This window comes from Wolffia australiana, chromosome 20, assembly GCF_029677425.1.
Source record: "Wolffia australiana isolate 7733 chromosome 20, ASM2967742v1".
In the NCBI taxonomy this organism is placed as follows: Eukaryota; Viridiplantae; Streptophyta; class Magnoliopsida; order Alismatales; family Araceae; genus Wolffia; species Wolffia australiana.
In genome coordinates, this window is record NC_135854.1 from 4,911,645 (window position 1) to 4,936,576 (window position 24,932).

Consider the following 24,932-nt stretch of genomic DNA (forward strand, 5'->3'; position numbering starts at 1 on the left):
CCAAAATTATGTGGTTTTTCTGTTTATATTTAGTGTAGCAGTAGATGTTTTTGTGATAGTTTAGTTGATTTTGCTGAAATTCTTTGAGGTTGCTGTTTATAGATGCAGATGCTATTCTGATAATTTAGTTGATCCATTTTAATGGGATGTGATGATGGGTCGTTTCCACTGGATGTGAACTTCTATGGAGGAAAATAAGATGAAAAACTGAGGATGAGTGCGGTTTTGTGGAGCTTTCATCTGAAAAATGTGGTATCTGTTTTAGCTTTAAAATGAACCTTACATAGGGGGTTGGGAATTTTTTGATGCTTAAGGGTATGAGTAATTTATTCCGGATTTTTGTTTTTTTGTCAAGTCATTGTTTTTAAAGGGCTGGCAGGAATCAAAGGAAAATATGTTAATAAACTTGTGGGATGAAGTTTACCCCTCCATGCTACTTTTTAAAATCCCTGAGTCCACCTTTTTAGGCCGCGTAAAATGTGGGGTCTTGATTGCAGCATTTGAAAATTTTGAGATTCACATTTTGTGAATGCCCTTTTTGATCAAGTGTCGGACTTCCTACTTATGAACTTGCCATAGACATCCTTTCAATCCCTGGTATTAATCATGATGACTTTGTCTTCATCCATTTGGCCTACCAAATCTTCATCCCATAGATGTATAAATAATGTTTCCTTGCATTGCGTAAGATATCCCAGATGTAAGTCAGGTTGTTAGTTTAAAAACAGAGGTGCTTAGGAAATTTAATGTGATCTTTAATGTTGAAATATTTTATATGAAGTTCATCTGCATCATCATGAATCTACCTCTTTATTATACATTTTAAGTACATGAATGCAAATAAAAATGAGGACTACCGTTGATATCGTGATGTTTTTGGCATGAAGGACAGACTTTTTAACTTGTATTTTGTAGGAAATTTCTTTGAAAAGATGGAAAATTGATAAGGAATACCTAGTCTTGAATGGTTGTTGAAGCTAGTCCACAGTCCAGTGCTCCAGAAAGAAACAATACCATTATTTGTATTTTACTCATTCTGTATAATCAATATAAATCACCTAATGTGATGTTCATAAAAAAATTATCAATTCTGATCATGTATCACACCTAGATGTCTCCATGATAAGGGGATCACAGTCTGAGAGTCAAATTTATCCATGTGGCGCAATGTTTGAGGTGAAATGGTATAATTATATAGACAGGGAACAAAATGTTACGTGAAATCGGTATTTATTTTCCTTATCCATCCCAAGGTATTTCAGTACCAATAAACATCACAATTTTTCAGCAGGCGCTTTTCTCTTTCCTTTATATGTCTTTTGTTAGTAAACCCTGTATTTCACCCTGCTTTCTCTCAATTCCTCAGTCATCTCTCTTATTTTATCTTCCTCATTGTTTCCATCCTCTCTGCTTTTCTTCTTCTTTTTTTCTCTTTTTCTCTCTCACGCTCTCATCCTCAATTCCACATTCTTTCTCTCTCTTATATTGATTTATCAATTTTTTCCTCCTCTCTGCTCTGGTCATTTTTGTCTCTCTCTTTCTCTCTATCTCATCCTTAGTCTTCTCTGCACTCTTGACTTATCATTCTTTTCCTCCTCTCTATTTTTTTTCTTTCTCTTTCTCACTCTATCATCCGCATTCATTCTCTCTTATTCTGCTTCACTATTCTTTCCCTCCTCTCTGGTTTTTCTTCTTCTGTTTTCTCTCAATGCCTCGTTCATATTTCTTCTCTTCTCTTCCACATTCTTTCCCTCCACTCTGGTTTTCTCATTTTTTCTTTCGCTCTCTCACTCTATCAAAGTGTGAGCCTTTATTAAATGGCAATATGAGTAGTGTTCCCAGTCTTAATTTTTTTTTGAACTTTAAATGCGATTTTGGCATGGTGTGTTTTAAAGATTATTTGGCTTATTCCCATGGCTTGGTTACAATTGACGATGTAATATCTTAATTCTCGGTTTGATATTAGTCTCCTATTTTTAATTTAATCAAGAACTTTAGATTTATAGATGGTTAAATCTGTCGAGCCACCTTTGGATATATGATTAAAACTGTTGATCGACTCTAGTCCATTACCAGGTGCAATGGATTCCATCGAGCCACATTTTGATAGATATGCAGATGAATCTCTTGGATATCCTTCTCTTAGCAATGAGGAGACATCTGAAAGCTCTTCACCTACCAATTTGCATCCCCATAGTGAGCACATGGGTGATCACACAAATGACAATGCACAAGCCAATGATACGACAAGCAAAGGGACAACGTGCATGCGTGATCCCAAGGGGTCGACCGCTGCAAGCAGGCATTGTGCATCGAGGTCCAAGGTATTCCATTATTTCAGGAAGACAAGACCCCAACAGTACGTATGTAAGCTATGTAAAAAGTTAACCCCCGCCTCTGCAAGGCCATCAACAATATGAAGAAGGACAGGAGCACAAATGTTTTTTGGAGGCATCTTGAGAAGTTTCATCGTGCTATATACGATGAGTTGAATGGGTTACTGAAGAAGAAGAAATCAGTTGGTGACTTATTACATGCTGGACCACGCACTGCAAATGACCCCCGATGGACTAGGATTACCTTAGAAGCTATTAAAGTATAGCTCGAATGGTTCGTATGTGTCGAGGACCTACCATGGATCATAGCAGACAGCAAGTGTTTTGTGCTATGGTCTCAGTTCTGCGCACAATTTGACATGTATATTGCAAGTTTGAGAGTAGCGAAAGAATCATTCTTTGAAGCATATCGCGAGATGAAGAATCATTTTGCCCAATAACTCACTGGTGTCGACCATATCTCTTTGACTGTGGATGCGTGGATGTTAGAGAATGATATTGAACTACTTGGTATCACTGTGCATTGGATTGATGCTAAGTGGAAGATGAGGAACTGAGTATTGACTATTTGGGCACTACCCCACGACCATTCTGGGAAGAAAATGAGCAAAGTTGTCATGTCAGTGCTCAAAGAATTCAAGCTGACAGCTAAGGTATATCATGTACCACCACTTCCAAGATTCATTTTTTCTTGTGTCACAGGTCACTGCAATTATAACTGATAATGCTTCATGCAACGACAGAATGATCACAATATTGGCAGAGAAAATAGTGGAAATGAACCTATGCTTCACACATGCATGTCATGTCCCATCTTTCGCACACATCATTAACCTAGTCGTCCGAGGGGGGCTAGCTAGGCTTCACATTTGAGAGCAACCACCACTAGAGGAAGACGAAACTGACATGACTCAGGAGCACGATCCAACGAGGGAGACATATGGTACAAGTGAGACTTCTATATCTTTTTGGGCAAGCTGTGTCACGAGTTTCGGAATATATCACTATGCTCCGGGCGTCTACGGGGAGATCTTAAAAATATCGAAAGATATGTGCAACCCTTGGGCTTCCAAATTGCAACAAATTGCCCCTTGACATGCCAACAAGTTTGAATTCCACCCATGACATGTTGGAAGCAACAATGGAGAAGAGACAACCCTTGTTCACCATGGCCCTCATCCTCGATCTACAACACCAGAAACTTTATGTTTCTGATGACGAGTAGGACATGCTCACTGAGTTTGTATACATTTTGAAGCCTTTTGTAGAGGCCACATAGTCATCCACCAAGACGATTGTGTTGACAATACCTGCGGTTGTAGGTTTCCTCGCCTTGTTGAATGCCCACCTAGAAAGATCAATCATGTACTTTGAAAACTATATTGGGACCTTGACAGAAGTTTCTCGTGTCTCAACATTGGCGGCTATGAACCAAATGACATTGAAGTTGTAAAAGTATACATTTATTCTAAAGCGCAACATAGTCATAAATGCTGTCGCTATGCTGCACCCAAAAATGAAATTAGCATCCACTGGACGTTTATGACAAACACTCATCTTGAGCTATGTGCACCATGTGCTTAAAATAATGGCAGAACAAGGAACTGCTAGTCCTAGTGGTACAAGGAATTGGTAGCACAGAAGCATTACCGATGCCAAGCCTATCTAGTGATATTTTCTTGTAAAGTTTGAAGCTCTACATGATGCACGATCCAGATCAGGGGTCTACCTTTTCTAAAAATGAGTTGGACGACTACATATCTGCTACTTCCTACCCTACGACGAATGCATTCTCATGGTGGAATGAAACTGGGGAACGACAGATTGCATGATTAGCGAACATAAAAAAACAGTTTCTTTCGGTTTCGCCAACCTCCGTCCCAGTAGAGAGACTGTTCTCCGCTGGTCGGGCCGTCGTCACGTACAACAAACACAATCTGAAAGCGGAAAGCATTAAGGTATTGAAAACTCTGAAGTCTTGGTTGCGGCCATACCAAACCAAGCAGAGGGCGCGGAACAGTACCACTGACAAAGATTTATGGGACGACGAACTTCCACCATCAAGGTAAATTACCAAATATTTCTTATGCCTTTCTATTTTTTAAGATAATAAAATCATCACACACTTGTCCATTTGCAGACCTCGAGTAGTGTTGTACGGGAGCATGGAGCGATAGAACCACATAGAAGACCGGTGCTAGCTGATTACTAGGGGCCATTTTACTCTTGCCTAGGCAGTGCATGGTTAAATTTTGAAATATATCTTGATTTCACTTCGGTTTGTAGATGAGTGAAAGAAGAAATAATTGTCTCACGTCTCAGTGCATTCAAATATACTGCTTGGTTATGGATTTGATGTTGGGAAGAATCATTTCATTGATGTCAGCTCGCTATGGTCAACTGATTGTGTTAGAAATCGATACAAATGGTGCATGGAACTCTATTCGTTTTTCTACGTTTCATTTAATATATCAGATCTCTATTTTGTTCATATGTTCTAAGAAATAATAACCTTTTGTTGTAAATAATTCTCAGAACAGCCTATTGTTGTAAACTATTCTTAGATAGAGAGGGAGAGATGTAGCCGTAGAGAGCTATGACAATAACAAAAAAAATTGTTCTGTTGGGTCAGCTAGCACCAAGCCAGGGCACATCAGCGCCCAAGCCAGCTGCAGGCGGGCTAATGCAGGGCGCTCAAGCCCACCTGTAGTCAGCCAAAGTAACCCGCACCTGACAGCAGACCAGCTAGCCCACCATATACTCAAGAGGCCAACAACAGGACTAGTATAAGGCCCAACGCGGATCCGTGCATGTGATAGAGAAGTAAGTTTAATGGCAATTTATTTCAGTCTACTTACCGTTATCCAATTGATACAGCGTTCATATTTTTATATATTTCCGATATGGGATAAACGCTAACATGTTTCTTTCAGCTACGCATTGGATGGGGTCAATGGGCAAGAATGTGATTGCGTCCCAACAGGCCCCAATCTAAAGAAAACAAGAAACAAATTGAGATTGGGCTTCGGGCCGACCCGGCCTGAAGCCCGTGTCTTTTAAAGCTATTTTAAGACGACGGATATGATCTCGTCCATCCGTTCTTCTTAAAGAAGATCGGACGGTGAGATATATCCCGTCTTATTTAATTTGTTTTCTTTTATTTTCAGGGCGTTGATTGGTTGCCGTGGATGCCGAGGACAACTGGACCCCGCGAAGAATGAATCATGACCGAGGAAAGTGCTGACGGGGTGACTGACAAAGCACTGACATGGCCAAGGGGTACACCGGTTTAATCTGGGTCCATAGCTGCGATTTAATCACAGACGTTGGACATAGATGGGGCCGATCGAACGCCCAGGGGCAGTTATGTCCAACCCCACTCCTGGCTGTTGACGCGGCTTGATTTCGTCCTACATCTCCCTGTGTCGACGCGGCCGACCACATGGCCTATCTCTTCTCCGGGACACTCTCTTCTGGCCAATTGTTCGAACTTGTTCGAACAGTACAAACAAATGATCGATTGAACAAGAACAAACCGAGAAAATTGATCGGAATATTTGTTCTAACACAGACAAACTATTTGTTAGATCAAAAGATTCGAACAGTCCAGATCGAAACTCGGTTGATCGTTCGAATCTTTCGATCTGGATTCGAACGATCCTATCCGAAGCCCGATCCCTAACCGAAATGCCGTTCGATCCCGTTCCGTCCATCCGATTCAATCTTACGTCATCCGTCCCGCCCCTTTATCGTGGCTATAAATACCTGGACCGCGACTCTGTTCTGTTGGACTTTTGCTTTCGATTTCGCTGAAGATTGATCCTGCGGTTTAAAGAATGTGAGTGGAAAGCTTGATTTCTCCACGAATGCGTGTTTAGATGGTGCATGATTGAATATCAGAGGTTTGTTTTGTAGAATCGATCGCGTTGTTGATTGTTTTTGGTTGTTTTGTGATGCGGATCAAGGAGGGCGTCCATCACGCGGCCTCCTACGCCGGACGGCGACGACGGTGCGGAAGGAGCGCCGGTCTCTGACATGGAGCCGACACTGCAGGAGAAAATCAACATCAAGGTTTGTTCATTGTGCTAGGATATAATTATGACGCTGTATAATTGCTTCACGGTTTAAAGAATTAGGTTTTATAGCGAACGCAGATGTTGAAGGGATATTCTTTTGATGGTTTTGATTACTGAACAGTCTAAAGAACAAGGTTTTATGGTGACCGTTGATTTTACCAATGTGTTCTTTATTCGTTGGCTTACATCTACAAATCATGAATGATCCAAATCAATTAGAATTATATTTATGTGTATTAGTTCGTTGTTGTATGCAAGTGAATGAGTACTTGTTGCTATACTCATATTTACATTTTACTCTGTCATCTCCTTTTGAGTGATGTTCCATTTTTTCAACGTCTTTTTGAAGAATTAATTAAATCTACAAATCACGAATCCAAACAAAATACATTTATATCTACATGTATGAGTTCGTTTTTGTTTGCAAATTATGAATTCATGCGGCCGTATTTGTATCTGGTCGGCTGCAACATTTTGCCAATTGTTGAAGTGGAATTATTATTTTGTAAGCTTCATGTTGATGTGGTGAAAGTGCAGCTGATCTCTTTGAAAACTTATTTCCAGTTGGTTGAATCTGGTGAGAAGGAGAAGCTGAAAGAACTCTTGCGGGAAAGGCTCATTGAGTGTGGCTGGAAGGACGAAATGAAGGCTCTTTGCAGGTAAGTAATCTCGACCATCGTTGATGTGCATGCCAAGCACTGAATATTTTTGGGTTTTAAGGAATTTTATTCCTGGCGATGTATTTAGAAATAGGACCTTCTCTAAGGCAAGCAATATTATGATATGATCTAGTACCTCCTGGGGGCAGTCTCGTCTTTTGGCCATTTCAGGCTTTCTTCTCATGTTTACTTTAAATAGCCTTACCATTTCTTTAGGAAAGCACCCAGAAAGTATTCTTCCATCGGAAGCTCGTTCCTTCTCCCCTCAACGTCCAAGGTCCCTCTCTCCTTCTGCAATCCCCGCTCCCCGTGATCGTCTCTACCTTACCGCATCTTCAGGTGGCTTGTCCCTTGTTGATCCCTGCCTCCGTTCGACCTCTCCGCTGACCATTCCAGTTTCACTTCTCCATCCCTGGAACTCTCTCTCGCGCGTGTCTCCCCCTTGGCTTCATTCAATCTCTACGGGCTTGGTGCATTTTATCATCAAAGTTATGTTGCGATACGTGCCTGGATGTAGGCTCGTATTGGGGAAGGGAATAGACGAGGAGGAAGACCGGGGTTGACAGGAGAAATGGGAATGATCCAAGGGGAGATCAAACTGATGAGGTAGGGATCGTCCGGGGATGAGCCGCCTGAAGCCGCCTGGAGAGGAGAACGATCACGAGGGAGGGGAATCACAAGGGGAGGGATGAGGTTTGGATGTAGAGGGGAGAAGGGATTGAACTTCCAACAATAAAACACTTCTCTGCCTGCCCTCCTACAAGGAGGGTGCCCTATTTTAAGGGAAACATGTTTAAGGGAAAAGAAACAACTACTCCTAAGAAGGGATTAGGGATTGTATCACATCGAAGCAGATTTAACCTTGACCCACCAACCAAAATTCAAAGACAAGCGGCGATGAAAAATACACACACACACACACACACATATATATATTCATATATCGGCGGCCTCCTAGTCAGCATGGATCAACCACCGCGGAAGTATTCTGCAGACGGCTCCTTGTTTGTATAATCAAGAATATATATCCCCCCTCCTATTTCGTTTTTAAAAAATCACATCAAAGCAGATACATTCCGAGGCAAAATCATATTATCACAACAAGAGTATTTCCCCATTGATTTTACTAATGGGCTTAGATTTTCTCTCATGATTTTCATCAAATGCAAGATCTTCTGTTTTTGAGAATTATTATTTCCGTCCTCTGACACGTTTGCTATTTGCTTTCTGCACAGGGCTTATGCCCGGCAAAAAGGAAGAAACAATGTTACAGTTGATGATCTCATACATGTCATCACCCCCAAAGGGAGAGGTACACAAAATTGCCAATGCGACTTATTCTGATTTGGCAGCATTGTTTAATAGTTCTAATTTTCTTCAGAGATTTAGATTGATTTGTGTTATATTTGGTCTTGATTTTATCTTAAAATTTTGTGTCTCGCATATCTGTAATTCATGTGTGATTTCATGCTCATCTCATTTAAAGGCCTTCTTTTAGGGGTTGGGTTCCAGCATTATAGCTTCCACCTTGCCACATACTGTTGTAATAAGTCAAACCGCAGCTTCACCCATTAAATGAATGACCACTACTGATTATTCATCCTATCCATGAAATGTGGTTCTTCTCAGCCATAATTTCTTGGGTAAGGTAGTAGATCATCACAAATCTATGCGCTCCTAATAGATTAATTTACAGAATTAATTATTTTCTGGAAGAACATGCCTCTTACTTCTACTTATGGACTGTTGATCGGCATAAGTTATGGATGATTAAAGGCTCTATCATGGTTGAAACAACGACTCTCACTCTCATCTAGTTATTCATCCCAATGAAATAACTTTTTCTCTTGCCTGCTCATCTTTGAAATTAACTAAAGAATATACATTTAGAGAAGAAAAATGCATCTCCATCTCTCTTATTTGTTGCTCTTTGTTTTTGCGTATTACATATTGATTCCGTCCATGAATCTCATCTCTATGGATCTCACATGCGGAAAGAGTATCCACACGACAAGTTAAATCTTATGAAGCTGAAATGCCAGAATTTAGTATTTTCTCTTTCTGTATGCATATAATATTTATGGGATGTTATAATGTTGCAGCATCAGTGCCTGATTCAATCAAGGCCGAGCTATTGCAGCGAATCCAGACGTTTCTTGTGGCAGCAGCTTTATGATCACTAGCTTTATGATTATACGCTCTCGCGGTTGTTAGAGAGAGAGTTGAGAACGGCATAAACATGAAAGAAAACACTTGCAATCTCACAATGCTGTACAGGTTTCAATTAGCTTGGTATCCCTTGTACTACCATCAAAAAGAGGGAGGTAATACTTCCGATAATTCTCTGCATTCATCCATGAATCATCCATCCATGGATTTGATCATCTTTCTGAATATCTCTTTCTTGGTGTGGGTTGCTTTCTGTGTATCACTCTACTTTTTTGTTTGTTTTTTCGTATCTCTTGATGGCAATCATTTGTCCATCTATAAACCTACCCAACTATCCCCCATCGTTACACCTGTACTTCTGTTAATCTTTCTACCTTTTTTTCCATTATTTCCTCTATCTATCTATGTATGGACCCATCCATCTACGTACACATCTAAGTATCACTTAACCATCTTCAAGTCCATCTCACATTCCCATTTCATCTATCTCATATACGTCTCTCCATCTCTTTGTATTCCTGATTGCATTTCTCATGTTCCTCATATCTGTCTGTCTCTATTTCTCGGTACCTATACTTTTTTTTTGAACAATAAAAGGGATGAACACCTGACGAATCGGTGAATATTCCATCATGACCTTAGGGTTAGGGTCCCATCATCTTTTAGCCACCCGTACTCCAAGTCTCCCCTGTTGTCCTGACTACCTACCTACCTATCCATTAGCACATCCATCCATCTATCTAGTGGCCTATCTTTTCCCTCTTCCATCTGCACAAGTATCTATCTGTCTACGTATCCATTTATCAGTCATGCGATATCCATTAATTAAATAGAATCATCCATTTTCCATAGTCTATAAAATGACATATGGATCATAATTTAGCGCCAAGATCTTTACTCACCAGGTTTTTACCTGGACGGCGGTCAGATCCGGGTAGACCTCCCCCATGATCAGAACGATCAGCGATGTCCACCCAGTGAACGGCCTCGCCCCCTTCCCTTTCCCCCTGTTCTTCGGGTTGTACTGTTCCCACAGAAATCCTGTCCTTTCGTAGTTTTGCACAACATTCCTGCACACAAAAAACAATTTTAGAAGAAGAAGAAGAAGAGGTCCTGCATCAGATCTTGCTTCTTTCACCTGATTAGGTTTCCTCTGAGCTCCTCATATATGGACCCAGCCCTCTCCTTGTGGGGCCCATCAGCTGGAAAGAAGAACTCTAGGTTAGGATTAGGGTTAGGTTTAAGGGTTAAGGTTGAGCTGTCAAGTGAGCACCTTGGGAGTAGTGGCGGAGGGCGGTTAAGGCCATGTAGTTCATGTTCATCCAGACGGGGCCACGCCAGTAAGGCGGGTCGTGCTCTGTGTTCCTCTTCATAAACATCGAGCTGCAGTGTACAACCCAGTAAAGGACATCATTAAATCAACAAGAAAACATTTGGTGTTGTGCAGTGATTTCAATTAGAGTTGGTGGATGATGAATTTGACATCATCATTCGTTTATATTTTGTAATTGTCATCGTCACAACGACGAATTCGTTGTTGACTGTCGGATGACGAGGATAATAACAATGGCTAGGTTTGAGGAGGGATGACGAAGGGACCGGAATGAAACTGAATCTGTTACCGGTCATCCGTCCTGACCTTGGAACAGAAAACAGAATGAAACCCGTTCCCGGTTTCCGTCTCATCATCCGGTTCCAGTCAAGTACTCTAGTTTTACTATTGTCATCTGTGCACCCTGTTATGGAACAGAACTGCAGCCTCCGATGGATGACTGGAAAAATTATATTCATCCCATTCTAATATTCGATGTCCAATCACGAAGTCTAACAATGAGAAATTTGTCATTGTCATCATCGTCGTTGACCGGAACCAGAGTTCGATGGATACCGATGCATTCATCATCATTGCCATCGTCCTCGAATATGTTCATGTTTGGACTTGGACAACTGACAATGACAAATGATGTCTAGTCATCAGTATCATTCACACCTCATCTTTGGGGCCAAACCCTATAAATTTTCTCCAGAGAAGAAAGAACAGAGATAATTTTGTGTAGAATTAGAAAAAAAAATTGCCTGGTTCTGGCAAGGGACCGGAGACCGTAATCACTCCAGAGGCTGGTGTGGTTTGAGATCAGCTCAAGCTGCTTCCCCAGGATCTCTGATTCCTGCAAAAAAAAATTAGAACTTTGTTGAAACAAGAATCCTAGAAATAGGGATTTTATTAGGGTTTTGAGAGAGGTCGGGGGAGAGCTTGCCGGTGGGATGATGCCCATGAAGAAGGGGAAGAGAGATACGTAGCCAACGTGGGGGACGAGCTGCAGCTTAGGGGCTTCAAGGGTTTCTCGAAGAAGCTCTTGAATCTGGGCCTCTCCTCGCTTCTCGATGAACCATCTCAGGCGCACCTTGACGAAGCAGAAAGGATCAGTCGGATACTCTAGAATTGGAGTTCTGCGGGGAAATGGGCTCACCTTCTCAGTGTGGTTGCCGAAATCGAAGTAGGCGCCTGTGGTGTTGTCCAGATGCATCTGCAGAGATTTAGAGAGAGAGGAGATGAGAGATTATGAGAGAGATGGAATTGAAGATGTAAGTAGACATGGTTGTTCTGATCTGTTCGTTTGAAACAAACAAAAAATTTGCATAAAACAACGCACACGGCCTTGTTCTTTGTTCTGTTCTTTTTCTTTTCCAAAAACGAACAAAATTCACACATTAGAACAAAACAACAAAAATTCGAACAAAAATTAGAAAAAATTTCCGCAAAGCGAATAAAAGAATCGCACACGGGTCTGTGCCATATTCTGTTCAAATTTGTTTTTGTTATGTTTGGAAAAACGAATAGAATGATCGCACAAAAAGAACCGAACGACCACGTCTAGATGTAAGAGACGAAGAGAGAAGGGGGAAGGAAATGAGTGAGTGGGAGAGAGAGAGAGCTAGAGGGAGATAGAAAGAAAAAGAGCGACAAAGAAATATACAGAGAGAGGAAAAGAGTAGACAGAGGAAGAGATTGGCAGAGGAAGACTGAGAGAGAGCAGGAAGTAGATGGCGAGATTGAATGAGTGGGAAGAGACAGGGGGAGAGAAGTAGGCAACTAGAGAAAGAGTGACAGAGGAATACTAAAAAGAGAGAAAACAACTGAAGAGAAATAAAGGGGGAAGGGAAACGGAGTAAAACTGGGAATGAGACGGTTAAAAAGGAAGGGAGGGCCATTACTATAACAAAAAGCAAAGAGAAAGAAGATTACTATACCCTGTTTAACGTCTCAAAGTCCGAGAGCTGTTGCAGCATTTTCTTATAAACCTGGAACCTCAACCAACGGTTAATGCGATATAGATAGATAGATAGATAGATAGATAGATATGGAGAGAATAGAAACAGAAACTCAGAGCCAACCGTACGTCTTTGTTTTCTGAACTGAGATGCTCAGCAATGGAATGCATGCAGTCTGCAGCAAGAAGCATCCAGCATCTCAAGTCAACGTGGCGCTCATGGTCATCCGGGTGAGATGCCCGAGGATAATCGTCAAACCCAGAAGATAATGTCTACCAAAAAAAACGTATACCATTCAGTACACTAATTAAACAAATTTTCTTTGTTTTTAAGCCTGAAAAGAGGAAAAATAAGACCTTTGGATTCAACTCCCTGGTTGTTGTGTTATCTCGTCCGTGCCAGTAATACGTGCCCGGCTCCTTCCCTGTGTTAAGTTCAGCAAATAAGACCAAACAGCAAGAACCCGGGGCAAAAGAAAGAAGCAATGTTCTGTCCATCAAATCGATTAGTTGACTTAAACTCGCCTGATTTGACTTAGAATTCCCAGAAACCGGAGCTCCGACAGTTCCCAAAAAAACACTTAAATCTAAGAACCAAAGTTTTCGACAAGTCTCCAGTAAGATTTGGTATCTTGAGTACTGCTTGTAGCAAGGGTTTGGAGGCATATTGATCAAATCAAACCGACGACTGATTGATTTGGCCTAAATTTGATCTTATTTTTTGGTAATCCATCCTGGCCAAGTTGATTTGATCAACCGACTTGACCAATCAGATGTTCAGACAAGATATTCATCAAATTGTTCTACTCGACTGACCTCGAAACATGATCATCAGGATCGATTGCTGGCGACTACACAATCCTATTCATTTATATTTAAGGTGTCGATTGGATTGAGTCGGCCGAACAGATCGGCCATCTACGCTTGAACCATCCAATTTTGATTGGTCATCTTGGCTGAGTCTACTTAAGTAAAATCGTCATTGACTATGACACAATCTGGTCTTCTGACAAGCTGATCAACTCGGCCTTGAACCCGGTGATCAAGGTCGATCGTCAAACCCTATTTCTGGCTATGACAACAAGTTTTCCTCTTCCCCGCATTGTCAGCCATGAACCAATCGGTTGAACTTAGGCCCTGCTGAATGGATTTCGAATTCCCACAAACTCGGAATTATGAGAGCTCACAAAAACTGGTCCTTGAAATTCAGAGAATATTCCATTTTGATACTTTCATCTATGATAATTGTCCATGTTGATACTTTCATCTTAGCAATGTCAGCGTGCCTTCTCTCTCTCTCTCTTCCTAGAAAGAATCTTTCTTTTCAATGACCATTTCTTCCTAGTGCTCTACTTATCGATCTATCTATATTTATGTCGATATTTCCAGGTATAATGAAAAAAATGGTATGAAATTAACAAGAAGGATAAAGCTGTCTTAACAGAATTGTCCATACCTGATTGAGTTCTATTAAACCACTGTGTCCACGCCTCCAAACGAACAAAAGCTCGTTCCAAGAATGTTGAGATTTCTTCTGTCTGAGGGTTTGAGAACTGTTTTCTTTTCATCCCCTTCACAAGTTCTGAAGCATTTTTATTCGAACAAATCAGCTAGAATTCTAGGCTAAAAAAATGAATAAAAATAGGTGCCCAAATGGACAATTACCGCGAATTACAAGAAAGAGAGTGGGAGGATTCCCATTCGTCGGATGCTGGAGCACAAATTCTGAAGGAACTTTACTGTCGAAATCAATGTTATTCAAATCAATGTTGAAGTGTTGATATCCAAAACTGATTTCATAGAGACAGAGACAGAGACAGAGAGAGAGAGAAAGACCTTAAAGCTTCATCCCCCAGAATTTGTTCGCGTGGAATCCAACCATCTTCGTTGATGAGATCCAGCCAATGTCCAAGAATATCCAAACATAGACCTAAGTCCCAACGCCTGGAGTGGGATCAAGAAAACTACATTACTGTTGTTTTGTTTCAAATTAAAACACCAAAAGTTATACCATACTACGTTGTGCAGATCATTAGTTGGATCTAGGGTTCGGCGACCGGATCAGGTTATTTATCAGATCAACCAGATGAACTTTACAATCCGGCCAATCTGATAAATTACTGTGCCCCACTTATGTTTGGAAAGATATGGGTGATCGAATCGTCTGGCCAATCCAACTAATCCGATAAAAAATCCAATCGTCCTCCTACCGATGTTTAAAAAATATACATCTTAAAAAATTGAGGTGTCTCAGTTTCGAGCTTTTATTTTTAATCATGCAATTACGAAACGACCTGAGAAAGAAATAAATATGTGAAATTATAACTGACCAAACAAGCAACTGGTGAAACCCCTCGTCCCATAGAAAACCTCTGGGGAAGAAAGACCGGCTTGGCACGGCGGTGAACAACGGAGACGGCCAGTAACGAACAAAATTATCTCCATTTTGGAGCTGGAACAAAAAAATATGTGAAATTATTAAATGTTTTGGGAATCAATTTCTTTTTTGTGAAAAAAATGGGAAGATCACCTGAGGTCGATGATCAACCCGAAGCTAATAATATATATATGAACGCAAGCCTTTTGGAAGCTTTTTGGGAGGCTTCCAAAAGCTTAGAATGCCCCAAACTTATGCACAAAGAGGAAACAATTATTAGGCAACATAAATGCCTCCTAACTTACATGCAATCCTTTGGGAAGTGAAATCTTTGACTGCCCATAAAAGTAACCGATACCGCCGAGAAGGTTTGCAATAGCTGCCTTACCCACTGACGCAGACCCTGAATCAAGCTAAACAAGACATTGAATTAAACGTGTGATCAAATTTCAATTTATGAGAAAATTGATGTATTTTTTATTAATCTCATGTAAAGTTTTTGATGAGGTCAACGGGAATACCCCATCTGCCCCACTGAACGACCTGGCGTATTTCTCATCAAAGTCCTTCTGCTTGTGTCTGAGAAGATCATACAACGATGTCCCTGTGAACAAATAAATGAAAGGATAATAATAATAATTATTATTATTAGCTAAATGAAATTATATGACTCTGACGTAGTTAAGAATTTTTTCAAGCTAAAGAAGCATGCGTCCATTATTTATATATGGATGGATGAAAGACAAAAACAAGAAATCTGAAAATCAGACAACAAGGAAAAAAGGGGAGGAAAATTATTCATGAGTTTATCAATCATCAACTCGTAAGCTCTGTGCCTTCATGTTAGTTACCATGTTCACAGACTCAAAAATAACATCTAAAACGTCAAAACATTTGATCGAAATTTTGATATGATAACAAACAATAGTAAATGGTATAGCAATGAGATTAGGCTTGGCAACCCAATCTAAATGATCCAATCAACCTTTTATCATATCGATGCCTTCACAGTAGTTCATCTGTTTTCAGACTCAAATGTAACATCTAAGATCAGAAAATAGTAAAACTATGCTTAGACAAGACGACTTCAACCAAAAAAAAAGGTGTTAACATATAGGGTTTCGTTATCCAATTCGGATGATTCAATCACCCAATCTTTTGATTGGATCCAAGATCAATCTGATCGTTTCAACCTGTCTGATAAAAATTGTAATCTAGTAAATTTGATCAATGGCTGGGACTTTAAGGTCCTTATGATTAATTTCTTGCAATGTGACACATACTTCTTGGTCCTTTTTGCCTGACTTTTTACCACGTCATTTTATTAATAACTTTTTCATCTATCAAATCGATCTATCTGACGGAATCAACTGACCGAACTTGACAGGTTGATTAATGATGCTTTGATCCAATCGGGTTCGCCCTGAACCCTAATCTCAATCCAAAAACTAACTTTTTTTCAGCGTAACCCTGAATTGACTCATTTCATGAAACATGAATTTTATTGGAATCCAATCAATCGAAAGAAAATGATCGTTTCGAAGTATTTTAATGTTGAAAACTACCACACAAGCCATTGCATCAAACTTATAAAAGAGAACAAGAGTTCTAAGGCTTTCATTACCAGTAAGGCTGTCGACCCTGTTTTCAACTTTAGAATCCTTCATTTCAGTCCCAGATACGAAAGAAATATCGGATTTGAAAGGTAGCTTTCCGGATATCTGTAACAATAAAAGGAAATTTTAAGAGCATCAGTAACTTCCAATGACATTGCCACTTAAACTCAACAGTTTATGTTGGAGAACAACATCCTGCCTAAGCTAAGAACCATCTCCCTTGCTACCAACTATAGCTTTCATCATAGTGGTAGTGCTGAAATAGGCACGTGTTATAGAGCTGAGCCCACCTTAATTATGATAAAGACCTATCAGGTAATTTTTGTTGAAGGTGTGAAATAGTTTAATATGTACCGATCAAGTTACAAAATGATCATTATAGCAACAAGACATTCATATTAGTTGAATCATCAATTTCTTTACTAGGCCTGAAATTGGTCATAATTAAAGGGTTAAGGAATTTGGTCCTAATTTAAGGGTTTACGTAGACCTTCCGGTTTGATATCGAGCATAAACTAGACCTGCTAAAGTAGACTTAACGGGTTTAAAGCATAAAACTTTTACGTGTTAAGGGTTTAAGGTAACTAATCTGTTAGGAAAAAAAGGTAACACGCCTGAAAAACTAAGATATTGGATGACTTTTCAGCAGTATCAGACAGCTCCAACCTTCCTGACATGCTTAACTGCAAGTTGAGTCCAACAAAAAAGACAGTATGATTAGGTCAAAATACATGTGATCATAATTACACGCTCTTCACAAGAATATTCTATTATTTTGAGTCTTTACTCACGCTGACTGAAATAGCACCGTACATCAGTTCTGTCAAGTTGTGGACATGAAGCGTCCTAAATCCAGCAAAGTGTGTTTCAAGATTATCCTGCAAAAAAAAAAAAAACAATGACGGAATTCCCTCTGTCAAATAATCGCTTCAAAGACATAAGAAAATTTTATGTGCCGTCAAAAATTGATTCTCACCCTATGCCATCCACAACTTTTTCCTGTTATCCGATAGTTTTAACCTTTCTAAATTTGATTCTCAGTTAAAATGACAAAAGTATTTCTCGGCGTATAAACTAAGTAACAACAGGTAACTGGCAAATTTGACAGAATACATAGAGCTTATTTACGAAGAAATCATAATTCATTTCAAAATCCTTCATCTGGAGGAGATGGCAACAATGAATAATTGACTGTAATTCTGACATACTCTCTCAATGGCTAACTTATTTTCAATGTAAGAATCACTTTACCCTCGTATAACTAATTCTGGCGTACTCTATCCAACTGGCTGAGCGACAGTTTTCACCTTTGATGATAGATGGAGCTCCCAGCCGCCAACATCCTTTCTAGAACCGTAGGCCAGAAGCTCCTTATCCCCAAATGAACGACCTTCTCGACCAGGCTTTAAGGAATTCCCTGCTTCATCCGCCATGTAGAAGAACAGATGACCCGTTCCCCAGTCTATATCATCCACACTCGTCCTACAACAAAATTAATCCTTCATTTCCAAAGTAAGTATGTCAAAAAAATCCGTTATGTTCAATTTTAAACCTTACTTCTCAACGTCTGCTTCAATTCTCACAGCCCAATCTCCTCCGTATCCACTGCCATTTCCTTTCACTTTAATGAAGCTAGTAGTCAACTTCAATCCCCGATCGATGATCTCCTGACGCCCATAATCTCTTCCATTGTGTTCAAGCCACCCATATCGTTTAATTTCATCCCCATCTTGGCAAAAATGCCGCACCCCAAATTGCCCATTTTGCATCCCAATCCACATAAGCCCAGCAAGCAACGACTTCGGCGTCCTGAAAATCCTCACCAAAAAAAGACGAATCAACATCACAAATGAGGCCAAAAATCCACAATTTCGCCAAAGCAACCTGGAACGAATCCCAAGGTACGCGTGAGGGCGATAGGTGCCCCAGTATAAACTCTCCTTGTGATCCCCTTGGAACTGCAAAAGAAAGCAAATCTCAGGCATTCAAAAGAGACACAACCCAGAATCAAAAGAAAAAGGATTTGCTCAATACCTGAGGAAGATCCGTCATTCTTTGAGCACTGAGCGGAGCAGCCACTCTCTTAAGCTGGCGATCGACAGCAGCGCCTTTCCCGGGAATCCAAACATAGTGATAGAAGAATGAAACGCAAAGAGTGGGGACAACAACGGCGAGAGTGAGGATCAAGAGCAGTTTTAGGTTGGTGTTTACGAGGCGTATAGCGCCGTGGAGGCCTCTCTTGAACCTCTTCGGCACTTGCTTCGGCCTTCCACCGCGAAGAAGAGGATCAGCGTCGGAGATCTCACTAGCAGCAGATCTCGATCTGTTCCTCGCCGATCTCGCGGAAGCTCCCGCCATAGCCAGCGAGCTCGGAAGGAGGAGAAGAAGATGATTACCAGTCAACGGGGTATATTTATAGGCCGTTAGGATCTATGTGTCTAGGAAAATGAGATGACGTCAGCATATTTTTTAATATATTTTTTGTGGGATACTCTCTCTTGTGATTGAAAATGATAGACGTTCTGCTTCATAGGAGATTTAAATTTTGATAAGAGAATCATATAGTTAAAATTTTGATCATTCATCCCTTGTCGAGTATTATGTCTGAGGACGGGACGGTTTTTTCGTCCTTGGATGAAAAACGTCTGGTCCATGTGGAGGATGAATTTTCATCTTGTCCAATGTTCGAGGCCTTGGACGGGATGGTTTTCCGTTCCTGGGATGAAAAACCATTCTGTTCGCGTCTGTGCACTATAGTTAGAGAATATGTGTCTTGGAAATGAGATGATGTTAGCATATTTTAAATGTATTTTGTGGGTTACCTTCTCTTGTAATTGACAATGATAGATGTTCAGATTCATAGAAGTTTTAAAATTTTATAAAGAAATTATAAAGTGAAAATTTATTGCATTTGTCCTGCTTCCAGTACAGTGCCTGAGAAGGGGATGGTTTTTTTGTTCCTGGGGCGGAAAACTGTCCCGTCCTTCCGGCGGATAAATTTCTGTCTCGTCCAACATCTGAAGCCCTGGACGGGATGGTTTTTTGTTCCCAGGATGAAAAATGGTTCGATGCACTATAGTTACAATCGATGTGGCTCGATAATGAGATGTAATAAGCATATTTTCAATATATTCTGTTGGCTACTCTATCAAAATTTGAAACAATAGATATCCCAATTCATATAAGTTTCAGATTTTAATATAAAAAATCCTGAAGTGAGATTTTAATATATTCGTCCCACATTATGTCCAACGCCTGAGGATGGGGCGTATTTCACCTTCTGGCAGACAAATTTCCCTCTTGTCCAATGTTCGTGGCCCGAAACACGATGCTTTTTTGTTCCTAGGATGAAAAAACCGTCTGGTATGCATCCATTCACTATAGTTACGATTGATGTGTCTTTGAAATGGGATGAAGTTGGCATATTTTCAATGTATTTGTGGGCTACTATTTCTTGTAGATAGTGTACCAATAGTTGTCTAGAAAGACTTGTAATCATGTGAAGTTTTTTTTTGGTGTCCGTTCAAGCTTGCGTTCTTTCTTAATGAGAAATTTGTGGATTTGGAGTTTATACTTTGATGAGTTCATATGGGTTTGTGATGGCGCACACGACCACGCACTATCACTAGACGTGACACCACTACCGCACGAGACGTCCGTTGTCATGACACGTCGCCAACGTTAACTTCAGAACCGGGATCCGAGCGTCATTTAAAATTAGATTTGAATTTTACAGTTATCTTATGTTTCTCTTTCCTCCAAGGCCTATACATAGGCTAATGCTATAATGGACTACTTGGTGATTTTTCTTTTGGAATTGAACTTTTTCTTCTTCTAAGAGAAGTTGCCCTAGTCCCCTCTTTGCTACTGCTGCCGCCGCCTCTTGCCGCCGCTGCCACCGTTGCGAGAGGAGTTTTCTGCCCATAGCTGTTGCCCCCCTACACAGCGTGCACGTCCGCCCGCGCCTGCCATGCGTAGGGCCGCCTGCCTGCCCCCGCCCGCGTCAGCGCGCGCATAGCGCCCGTGCCCACCGTGCGCACGGCCGCTTGCCCACACACCGAGCGTCACCTCCTGCCTGTTCTGCCGTCACTTGCAACTGCCAGCACCGTCGCCCGTCGCTTGGCCATCGCATGCAGCCACCTACCCCAAGGTCGCCCGCGCAACCCCTCGTCGCCGCTCCTACCATTTAGGTTTCGGGGCGTGTCCCCGAACCCCGCAAGGGGGTGACTCCCCTCCTTGACCCCCAAATGACCGCACAGTTGGATCTGCGACAACCTGTTGAAGCGCACGTCACATGCCCCCACCAAGGACTCATCTAGAATTTCCTGCTTCGCCTCTTCGCACTACTCTTGTGCCAAATGTACATTCTTCCCTCTTTGGTGTCGGTGTTTCTCGTCTGTCTTTCCACCGCCACCGAACTTAGTTGAATAGGTTTGAATCTTCTCGTGATCGTCCGTTTGAGATATTGGATTTGGAGCTTGGTTTTTACCGCAGTGGTTGTATGACAGTCCTCCCGCCCTCGACTAAGGAAAGGGGCTGCACCATCAACATTTTCACCGGATTTAAATTTTCAAAATCAATCGTGTTAATTTGTGGTTTGTTTTATCCTTCCCTAGTTGAGTTAGCCTATCCTACCTGTGTCAGTCCTAGTCATCCTTCATCAAAATGGTATCAGAGCCAAACCTGTGTCTGCCTACCTTCCCTGCATTCTTAGACGTCATCCATTCTCATTTCATCTTGCATGCATCTGCGTTCAGGCAAACGCATCGTCGCCATGTCTGATCCTTCCCTAGATAACCGTGAGGATTCTATTCCTATCCGAGAGTAGTCACCACCTGCTCCACCATCCTCATCACGAGGGGATGTAGATTATCCTAGTCATCCTGCATCAGTTTGACTTTTGTGTTTTTTCTTTGTAGATTATCGGATAGAGTTAGAGCATATTATATTCATTTATATATGTTGAATGGATCAGAACTTCGGTTTTGAACCTTGAAAATTCACCAAATAAGTGTTCAATTGAAATTTTTTTCATTAGTCAGACAGCATTTGACTAGTAAATGATAACGCTCGGAAATATTGGATGTCTTGGTTCACATTGAGAAAATATTCAAATAGTTTCTGAAATATAAATAATCAGAAAAATTTTCATTTCTTCAAATGATAATGAATGATATATTTCATTTCTAACTATGAATGTTTGAAACCTTTTTGGACTCTAATCCAATTAGAAGGAATGTTTACTTATTTGATTTAAAAAGTTTTTTAAAAAATATTTCTTAAATTTTAATGAATAGAAAATAAGTGGTCATCCCAAAGTCATAAAAAGGTTTACTTAGCCATGCATGTGAAGAATATATGTTTGCCTGAAAGAACAAAAATCTGATTTTTAAAGCTTAACCAGAAAATCAGGATTAATCCTGACCAGAAATTGGAAAACAGATGGCCATTGATCTTACATCATAGTAAAGAAAGAAAATATATGATAGAGAAAGGGGAATCTGTAAGTCATCACCATTTCTCTCTCTCTCTCTCCCTCCACCAATAGTTTTGATCAATTTATATCATTTCAAAAACTTTAAGTATCAGAAAGCATTCCCAATAATTGATTTCATCTCGCACAATAGAGCAAGAGTCATCAGAATTTGAAAAAAAGTGATGATAAACAATGAAAAGGTTACATTTTTAACTTTCTGAGTGATAATAATACAAAGAAAAGATATGGCTGAAGCACTAGCATCCTCTATCGGATCACCCAAAAATAAAAATAAAAACATAAATTTTCAACTATTTATCACAGTCCTCTATCCAATCGTCAGAGACACCTTGAAGAAGACATCTACAAAAAAATGCAGATGGTTTGAGTATTCTACAAACAAAAAGTTACGTTTCCTACAAAAAATGCATGATTCATTTTGGGTTTTTTGGTGCAAGGACTGGAAATATATAATTAAAAGTGTCATCCAGTGGAAATTGAATTATTAATGAACAAGATTTAAAAAATCTTCTAAATGAAAATGCATTGTGTTTCAGAACTACTAATAAATATAGAAGAAAAACTGGAATCGTTTGAATTCTGGATATGTTTCAACTTTTGCACGGTGACGAGGGATAATGAATGAAATGGTGATTGTAATTTTCAAGTTTTAATATTTTAATTGATCGAAAAATGATTTTATATGTATTTTTCCTTTTATGATTATGATAATTTTTTGTTTGATAGATTTATCTTTAGGGGGATCTGAAGTTCCATGAAATAATAAGGATAAAAGTGCATAATATTTTGGGGGAAATTGATTTGATATAATTTCATTATATTATTATATTAATTTATCTAGTGTTTAATCTGAAGGGGAAGCCATACATACCTTCATCATCAAGACATAAATTTTAAATACAAGGAAGAAGAGAAAGGAACGTTGGTAAAATCAAAGGTGTTATCCTGATTCCATATAAAATTGAGATAGTTCATTGTTTGGGACTGAATCAATTGAAATATGATTATATGAGTGAATAATTCATTTCAGTCTAAATATTATTCTAAGAATTAATGTTCTTCAATTATTATAGAGATTAAAATAGTCACATTAAGGCAAAGGAATATTTATAAAATATTTTGAATTATTTGCTAGATTAATGTTAATGGAAAAGTAACAAAGAGAATACAAAATGTCGAGGATATACTGAGACTGTTCAATGGATATTATGAAGCTATTAAGCCAATCACACTTCTATGTCATGTTCTAAGTTCATTGAAATGAAAATTCGTTTGATGTTTATAAGGAAGACCATGAATTCATGCCATGAATTATTGAATTATGATGAGATTATAATACAGTGATCACTTGTCGTTAAAAATACACTCAAAATATTCATATTCGAAAGATACTTTAAAAGGATATCAAACTATCTGGAAGAATAAAACTATATGATAAATATGGCTGCTCCTATAGCCATTAATATGGAGATACCAGAGAGAAATAGTGGGTTCTCTTTAGGGCAAGAGTCCACTGAATTGACTCGTATGAACCCTAAATGGGCATTCTCCAAATTTCTTGTAATCCATTTTATTTTATTCTTTTTTAATTTTTTTTTTGAGGATGTTGATAACCTAGCTTTTGTTAACAACAAGATTGACGATCTTCATTATCATATGGCAAGACCGCGAAATCTTCACTTGTATGGTCATTACTAAAACACATAGAGAAATATAAAGAACAAAGACTTGAATATATAAGACTTCCATTTCATTTTATCGATCACGATTATGTTCACAATACATGGCATTGTCCTCTATTCCTTGTCATTCCACATCTTCGTGATCATAAACATACTTTATAATATTCACTTCTTCATCCATTTTAATTATATTTAGTTCTGAAAATATTTCTAACACTTCCCTAGGTAAATTCATGATTTTTATTTGAAAATAGAGTGTCTCAGAGTTGGTAAGTTAAAGATATTTTCTACTCAAAATTTGAATTTTCTGGATTGTAGAAAGACAATGATACTTATTGTTTTCATTCTTACTCCAAAATAAAAGTTTTAATAGTTCATCATTTTCAGGATAATTCTCAAGAAAAAAAGCCATATTTGGAGTTAAATCATAATGTGCTGAAAAATTATGAGAAAAATTATCATAATAATTTTTATAATAATTAATGGATGAGTTAATATTTTTTTCTAGAATAGTAGTGCTCATAAGAACCACATTTATCACGACTTTTTCTAGATATAAGATCATCATATTCATAATTTCTTCCATAAAAATATGAACCCATTGCATTATAAGAAAATACTCTATAAAACTACACTATAAAACTATAAGACAAATTAAAAAATGAAATTCATTAACTCAATGGCACCTGCTTCCCAACAACGATGCTAGTTGATATATAGGATTTGAAAGGATACACGTGGCCAACTTCTTAAAAATCACACAATTTTTTATCATATTTATAACTGAATGGAAGACAAAAGGGTAAGATCTGGGACAATTAATGCTCCACATTCTTTAAATTAATCTGAATCCTATTTCTCTACAAATAAATAGATCAGTCTGAGATCTAGATGACTCTTGGTTATTTCATTTCATAAAAAGAAATCCCAGCTGACTGTTAGTCTGTTTTTTGAAACTCGAATGACATTCATTCTCTGCATTAATTTCATGTGAGCCAACTGGATTTGAAGGGATATGGGAGGACCATTTCTTTATAATCATCCAAAATTCTGTTAATTTATGTCAGCTTTAAAACTTAATGGAAGACAAAATATAAATTATGGTACTGTAATGGTTCCCGATTCTTGAAATCAATTTGACATTAACTTATATCTTAACTTATAAAAGCAAGAATAGTGACATGTTCATAACTCTTGATTATTTCATGACATAAATACGGAAACCCCAGATGACAGCTGCACCCTTAT

General features: G+C 39.2%; 2 protein-coding genes across 2 annotated transcripts; one reads left to right on the forward strand and one right to left on the reverse strand.

Annotated features, from left to right (window-relative positions):
• The first annotated feature begins 6,107 nt into the window (after positions 1–6,107).
• LOC144716075 (transcription/mRNA export factor) lies at positions 6,108–9,388 on the forward strand. Its single transcript, XM_078591105.1, has 5 exons — positions 6,108–6,174; positions 6,302–6,407; positions 6,977–7,071; positions 8,307–8,383; positions 9,174–9,388. Coding segments are annotated over exons 1-5 (354 nt in total). The 5' UTR covers positions 6,108–6,172; the 3' UTR covers positions 9,248–9,388.
• Positions 9,389–10,039: 651 nt separating this feature from the next.
• GCS1 (glucosidase 1) lies at positions 10,040–18,885 on the reverse strand. Its single transcript, XM_078591104.1, has 22 exons — positions 18,540–18,885; positions 18,390–18,463; positions 18,063–18,314; positions 17,813–17,987; positions 17,297–17,383; positions 17,120–17,188; positions 16,514–16,610; positions 15,411–15,493; positions 15,195–15,302; positions 14,843–14,964; positions 14,349–14,456; positions 14,178–14,251; positions 13,969–14,094; positions 12,870–12,937; positions 12,642–12,785; positions 12,493–12,543; positions 11,712–11,768; positions 11,499–11,645; positions 11,317–11,408; positions 10,514–10,623; positions 10,379–10,442; positions 10,040–10,310 (listed from the first exon to the last, which is right to left on the reverse strand). The coding sequence occupies exons 1-22, from the start codon at positions 18,861–18,863 to the stop codon at positions 10,139–10,141; spliced, it is 2,604 nt and encodes an 867-aa protein (XP_078447230.1). The 5' UTR covers positions 18,864–18,885; the 3' UTR covers positions 10,040–10,138.
• Positions 18,886–24,932: the final 6,047 nt, after the last annotated feature.

What these genes read in the sequence shown, in the direction of transcription:
- LOC144716075 (XM_078591105.1), top strand. An exon ending in AGGAGAAAATCAACATCAAG is followed by an intron (nt 6,408 to 6,976) that starts GTTTGTTCATTG and finishes ACTTATTTCCAG; the next exon opens with TTGGTTGAATCTGGTGAGAA. An exon ending in GAAATGAAGGCTCTTTGCAG is followed by an intron (nt 7,072 to 8,306) that starts GTAAGTAATCTC and finishes CTTTCTGCACAG; the next exon opens with GGCTTATGCCCGGCAAAAAG.
- GCS1 (XM_078591104.1), bottom strand. Translation starts at nt 18,863, where the DNA reads ATGGCGGGAGCTTCCGCGAGATCGGCGAGGAACAGATCGAGATCTGCT. An exon ending in TCAGTTCAGAAAACAAAGAC is followed by an intron (nt 12,544 to 12,641) that starts GTACGGTTGGCT and finishes TTGAGGTTCCAG; the next exon opens with GTTTATAAGAAAATGCTGCA. An exon ending in ACTTTGAGACGTTAAACAGG is followed by an intron (nt 11,769 to 12,492) that starts GTATAGTAATCT and finishes AAATCTCTGCAG; the next exon opens with ATGCATCTGGACAACACCAC.